At 32.9% G+C, this 6,907-nt stretch overlaps 1 protein-coding gene across 1 annotated transcript; it reads right to left on the bottom strand.

Annotated features, from left to right (window-relative positions):
- Positions 1 to 4,403: 4,403 nt before the first annotated feature.
- NAC025 (NAC domain containing protein 25) lies at positions 4,404 to 6,564 on the bottom strand. Its single transcript, XM_020366924.3, has 3 exons — positions 6,010 to 6,564; positions 5,212 to 5,531; positions 4,404 to 5,116 (listed from the first exon to the last, which is right to left on the bottom strand). The coding sequence occupies exons 1-3, from the start codon at positions 6,191 to 6,193 to the stop codon at positions 4,571 to 4,573; spliced, it is 1,050 nt and encodes a 349-aa protein (XP_020222513.1). The 5' UTR covers positions 6,194 to 6,564; the 3' UTR covers positions 4,404 to 4,570.
- Between the last annotated feature and the right edge of the window lie 343 nt (positions 6,565 to 6,907).

Below are 6,907 nucleotides of genomic sequence, written 5' to 3'. Positions count from 1 at the left end.
ATGGAAAATGAACCAACATCACAAGATGTTGTGAGTCGACTACCAATTCAAGTAGTACAAGAACTACATTGGTCTTATAGGGTACATCATCAACATGAGACAAATGGACTTCTTCTAACTCAAGAAGGTGATGTGCTACTCATGGATCAAGATGAGCCCGAGCTTGTGACTTACAAGGAGGCCATTACTGGGCCTAAATATAAGAAGTGGCTTTAGGCCATGGGATTTGAGATGGAATATTCCATGTACATAACTAGATATGATCCACCTGAAGGGGTAAAACTCATAGGGTCTAAGTGGGTTTTCAAGAAGAAGACTAACATAGATGGTAATGTTAATACCTTTAAGGCGTGATTGGTTACAAAAGGATAAGGTGTAAGTGGGTCTTCAAGAAGAAGACTGACATGGATGGTAAGGTTAATGCCTTTAAAGCACAATTGGTTGCAAAAGATTTCAAGTAAATTCATAATGTAGATTATGATGAGACCTTCTCTTCAGTTGCAATGCTCAGATTCGTTCAAATTCTACTTGCAAGCTATTGTTTCATATCATAACTAAGAGAATTGGCATACCAATGTCAATACCACATTTCTTAACATGAATCTTGTTGAGTTATTTTAGGTAATAGTGAAAACAATACTCATATAAAAACTTTATAGTAATAAACATATAATTTCACATTTTTTGAAATATAAATTGTTCCTGTGTTAGGATACACACTTTAATTATCCTTGTTGTAGCGGGTCTGGTCTTGGGTCTAAGTCTTCTCGTCCTGCTCTGAGTAGTCCGAAGTGAGGGGGGTGCCTGCAAAGACACTCCAACGCTCAAGTAAGTGTTCGGCATAATAAATGCGGTAGTTGAAAAAGATTCGTTACATACCTCGTTGGGGTCCTATTTATAGTGATTCTTATTGGGCCGTGATTAAGGATTGGGCCCCGAAAAATTAGGGGGTTAATCCGGTGCATTACGTAAATTAACCTCGCCATAATCATCCTGGCGTAAGTACGGGTTTAGGCCGAGCACACTGACATGTTATGTTCATATTAAGAGTGGTCGGTGCACTCGGGGTACTCGGTCTGATCATTCGCGGACTCGGGAATTCGACCTAGTCGGCCGTGGACTCGGGTATTCGGTCTAGTCGGCCACCATACGGTATATAAATATATATATTACAATTATTCTTTATGAGATTTCATATTTTAATAATATTATATATTTTTTCATTTCAATACTTTCAAAATTATTTTTCGTTATATAAGTAATTATTAAATCGTATAAATATTGCTGATATTCAATTTAATTTTTACCATTCAATTTCTTTACCAACTCAAATAAGGGAAATAATATGTTTGATACGAACTTGAATAGATTCACTTTATATGGACGAAGAATGCGAGGGTGATTTCCACCAGTTTTCCTAATTTGATTTATTTTTTAAATTATATGATTATTCAATAAAAATTGAGCAAGTAGGATTCATACAGTTTTGAACGAAAAGATTTTGTGCCAAATAGCAATCCTCCTCCGCTACCAAATGGTATTTACTTTTGGAATCGGTCCAACCCTCTGCATCTTTTCTATGGTTGAGAGAGATAACATGGGGCTACCCATCTTCTGTTCTATCTTAAACTAGTTTTGTTAATTGGTTTGGGCTTTAAGTCGCCTTAATAACCATTTTTTTCTAAGTTGATCCAAACTTCAACTTTATTTTATTGAATAGATGATTTAATAGTCTTCCTTCTTCAATCTTTCTATTTTTTTTCCCCTTTCTTTATCGAGTATCTACGGTCCTTTGAGATAGTTTTCGTGAATGTTATTGAGCCGAAATTTTTTTACACTGCAAAGATTAGTTTTCACTCGATGTACATACTTTTTTACTTTGTAAAAGTTAAAAACATTTTTTCATTAGTGGGACCATAATTTTAAAAACCGGATCATCAAATCGGTTAAGATATTTGATCAGTAAGTCAAAGATTGAACTGGTAGGTCACTAATTGAACTGCATGATCCAATTTTTATTAATTTTTTTAAAAAAATATTCATGTTAAATATATTTTATATTAATAAATTTTAATAAATTCATATTCTATCTTAAATTTTAATTTTCATTTTATTTAAAATTATCTCTATTTTTTATTTTGTATAAAAAAATACATAAAAAACATTATTTTAATTATTTTTTTTGAATTTTTTTGACTCACTGGTTTACTGGTTAAACTGGAAAATTGACTGATTTACTCTGATTTAAAACGGATTGAATACATAACTGATTCAACTCAAAATTCTGACCGACTAGACCACCAATTCTCAATTCAATAAGTTTGATCTAATTTTTAAAACATATTTAAGGTTTAGGGTTGAAAACACTGAATAGGAGTAAGCTTTATTAGCCTTATTCTTGGCCAGCTCACATGCACGGAATCAGATTTAGTCAATTTTGTCAACAAGCTAACGTATCTCCGATCCTGTATGAGTATTTAATTAGTCAAAATTCCAACAACTTTAGCCGCTTTCATAGAAGAAAAAGTTCGACGTACGATATTTCCCTTTCATACATGTTATTAAGCATCAGCGCGAGTGGAGTAACACAATTTTCTTTTCATTTTCTTAAATCACCTTTTAGAAACAGAAGAAAAATTTGTTTACTCCCAAAGAAAGATGACTTAATTATCCATATATTATCAGTGTTAAATTTTTTACACCAGCAATTAATCATATTTTTAAAATTATTTTATTTTATTTTTATTTTATTAAAAGAGCAACTGACATGATACTATTAAAAGATATGATTGGTTCAGTGTATAGGTGATTAACTCAAGATAGATTATCAAAACTTATTTTATTCAATAACTTATAGTTTATATTAAATTTCAACAATTTAATTATCAAATTTAAAGTTCTTATATATAAATAAAATCTGTAAATTTTTAAAAATTTGATACTTTATTTTATAAATTCAAATTAACGAATAATTATAAAAATATTTTTATATATTAATTTGAATTAATAAAATAAAATACTAAATAATTTTTATATTTTTAAAAATTTATAAATATGATCTAAGTATTAAAAACTTTAAACTCAATAATTGTATTATTGAAATTTAATGTATAACATGAGTTATTAAACGAGGTAAGTTAATATATATATATATATATATATATATATATATATATATATATATATAAGGAGGGTTCAAACGACACCGGTGTAACTTTAACTAAGTGTTACACCGCTTAATAACTTTATATTAAATGTAAATTTTGAAAATTCAACCGTTAGATTGAAAGTTCATATATCTTAGATCATATATGTCAAATTTTATATTAATCTAAGATGATTTGATACTTCATTCTCATAAAACAAAATTGACGTAATATATACATTTCAAAATATACTAAAATATGAACACTTTGATTACCTTCAAGTTGTTGTTCAATTTTAACAAAATTTGACATATATGATCTAAGAGATATGAACTTTCAATCTAACGGTTGAATTTTCAAAATTTACATTTAATATAAAATTATTAAGTGGTGTAACACTTAGTAAAAGTTACACCGGTATCATTTGAACCCTCCTCTATATATATATATATATATATATATATATGACAAATAAAATACATAGGAATAGGATTTAACATTAATTGGTACGAAATTTTTGCCAACCTTCTCGGCCGTGCTAGCTTCATCCTTTTTCTATATATTTTTATTTTTATACAAGTCTTAATTAAAGGCCAAAAACATAACTAAGGAACGTAGTTATAACTAAGGACCTTAGTTACGACCTTACCATAATTTGTTTTTTTTTTTTAAAACATAGAAGAGCGAGGGGTGGGATTCATTTCACATGTGTATCTGTCATGTAAGTACATGCAATAATTGTGACAAACTGCTTTCAGTTGAACAGAATTAATTTTTTATATATAACTATGTTATTGATATTTGATAGAAAGTATTCATTGATTTTGTCTTGACCAAGAGTGTTTCAATCATATTTTATTTATTTTTATTTACAATACTTGAATTTAAAATTTTACTTAACAAAATTGAATCTTTTACCACTCATTTGGATCGCCGTACAACATTTTTGGTAAATAAGAAATTATTACACACAGAGATATACAGTATATAATGCATATATAAATGCATAATTAATTTTTGTTGTTGTTGCATTTGCATTGATTAGCAAGTGTTTAAAAACAAAATAGTAAGCTTTACACGCACGACACACCATGATCCGCCAGTTTCTCTTGTTAGAAATAAACCAAAATCTAATGAAATTATAATACTTTGATTACATTTCTTTGTAACACTTCTTTTCTACATAAGATTTTTGTTACGTACGCATTTGTATCCAATGTAATTTAGTATAATTATGTAAGCTTCAAGTTCATAATCAACATATAACAGTCTCGATCTCTTCCTATATTGTGTATGTTATGATTACAGTGGGAAGTGAAAAACAATAAGACAAGCATCAACGTCTATAATGGTAGTTACATTTTCATGATGTGTGTGTAAACTAATTAAGCTAAAGCCTAAATCACACGTACTATTAATATTAATCAGTTCCAATTCATTCCATGAAGCTGAAATTGTTGCCTCAGAGCACCATCTCCAACGGAGCCATGAAACGCTGCGTTGTGAGGAAACTGGTTGAGCAGGGAAACGAAGGAATCGTTGTCTTCAGCACTATTGAGATCACCATGAAATCGCTTGCATGAAGAAGATGACCCGGGAGACCCTGTCTCGTTGTTCCAAAGCTGCTGTGATGTCGACATGGCACGTTTCATAGGGAAGTTGGTAGTGTTATCATTACCCTTTGAGTTTGGAGAGAATGAGTGAGAGTCAGAACCATTTTGCATGCTGTGATCAACGGCTAAGATTCCATCGAAAAAGTTGTCATCATTTTCTAGTCCTAGCGTTGTGCTCCTCGAAGACGGAGGTTTAGAATTTTGCATGTTGGTATTATGGTTAGCCATTGACAAAGTTGACATCGTTGGTAGCATGTTCTCCATTGAAAGCTCCTCATCATGCTCCATCAGGAGTGGCCTTGGCAGGGTGTTGCTGTTGCTTTTCTTGTATATTCGGCACAAAACCCAATCGTCCAACTACAAAACAATAAAAAATAAATAAAATCTTTTTTTCCTTAAAAAACATTTGACAAAATGAAACATTATATGCACATGGCATGTTGTATGTATACCCTCAGTGAATTTTTCTTGTTTGGAGAATCATGAGCCAGAGGAGGAGGTTTTGAGCTTGAATTAAAGGAATCATTAGTGAGCCTATACTCATGCATAATCCAATTGGTTTTAACCCCTTTTGGAGGCTTTCCACCGTAAAAAACAAGTGCTTTTTTAACTCCAACTTTCTGGTGCCCATCAGATGTCAGTATAGGCTTGTCAGTTCCAGTGGCCTTCCAATACCCAGAAGTAGCAGCTCTATTGGGCCTAGCCCCATTTGGGTATTTCCGATCCCTTGGGCTGAAAAAGTACCACTCTTGCTCCCCAAACGTTGCTTTACCTACAAAACCCAAAAAAATAAAAAATAAAAAATGGAAAAACATTGCATCCCAAAACAAATTCATATGCCAAGCAACAAAATCATAACTGGGTACAAACCTCTCAAGAACAAAATAAATATCTTAAGAAAGGGAATTATGCCTCTTACCTCAATCCATCAAAACCAATTTATAAGACCATAACTATTTTTCATTCATACACTATTTTACCGATATCATTGGTAGGTGTAAGATTTTGAACAAAATCTGCCGCCATGATTTCGGCTGTAAAATTAAGGTATCATTTTAGAGTGTCTACTACTCGAATATAGCGGCATCAGCAAAAATTATTAAGTGTTCACAATTGTAACCGTATCAGTCCCATTTGTTCATAACTATTTACAATAAATTTTTCATAATATGAAGAAACATGACTAAACTACCACAATGGTTTGAATAAATGGATGAAAAGATAAAATGGGGTGTGATAAAGTTGCATACTTGGGAGCTCCCAAGGGTCGAACTTGTAGAGATCAACATCGGCGATGATGGATACAGGAAGGGGTGCCGACGCAGCTTTTCTCTTGAGGTAGTGAACGACGAGTTCTTCATCGGTGGGGTGGAACCGAAACCCTGGAGGGAGCTTAGGGTGCTGAGACCCTGATGATGAATCTGTGCTATCCATTATCGATGGAGAGACTTTGTGTTCAATTTTCTATGTCTCGTGCATTTTAGTACACACTTTCTTTTTCTGATGTGAGCCTTTTCTTACTTTAGCTTGTGCTTTTCCTTGCTTTCATTTTCGTGATATGTGGAAAAAGTAGCGGCGAGATGATACGATGAAACCGGGAAAAGTTGGCATAGGAAGGAAGAAAGAGTGGGATAGATGTATGTATGGATGTGTGTGTATGCGATATGCATGATGAGTATGAGTTAAGATAAACGTACCGAACGGATGAGGATGGTTTTTTGTGACACATGGGGATGAAGGGTGAGATGGGTATGGGGACCACACAATAGGATGATAATGAGGCTGGTTTTGTGGGAATGAAAGGTTGGGGAGTTTGGAAATGCAACGCTTTTGATGTCATGCTTTTCTTATGCAAGCAAGCAACCATGATCAGTGTCACACACGCCCCACACATTCAGTTCACAGATAGGGAGAGCGAAAGAGAGGCTTCATGGCCACGTGCACATGTGCTACCTCTTTGTCATTGGCTTCTTTATTGCTTCTTCTAATCTTGGTTGTGCGTGGTCGTGGTTTTTAATGTGTAGTAACGGATGCTAGATCATGTAGGCTTTCGAGGTGTACGAGATTATGGTTGTTTTACATGTGCCTCTTGCAAAGAAATGATTATGGTCGGATATGAAATATAAACATATTTCTCCACCTGACTTT

Source organism: Cajanus cajan, chromosome 2 (genome assembly GCF_000230855.2).
Source record: "Cajanus cajan strain Asha chromosome 2, NIPB_CcT2T_4, whole genome shotgun sequence".
NCBI lineage: Eukaryota > Viridiplantae > Streptophyta > Magnoliopsida > Fabales > Fabaceae > Cajanus > Cajanus cajan.
Note: the sequence above shows the minus strand (reverse complement) of the source record. Positions and strands in the feature narration are given on the sequence as shown.

Excerpts from the sequence above, each read along its gene's own strand:
- NAC025 (XM_020366924.3), bottom strand. The coding sequence starts at position 6,193 with ATGGATAGCACAGATTCATCATCAGGGTCTCAGCACCCTAAGCTCCCT. Across the intron at positions 5,532-6,009 it reads CGACCCTTGGGAGCTCCCAA|GTAAAGCAACGTTTGGGGAG; the intron begins GTATGCAACTTT and ends TGGGTTTTGTAG. Across the intron at positions 5,117-5,211 it reads ACAAGAAAAATTCACTGAGG|TTGGACGATTGGGTTTTGTG; the intron begins GTATACATACAA and ends ATTGTTTTGTAG.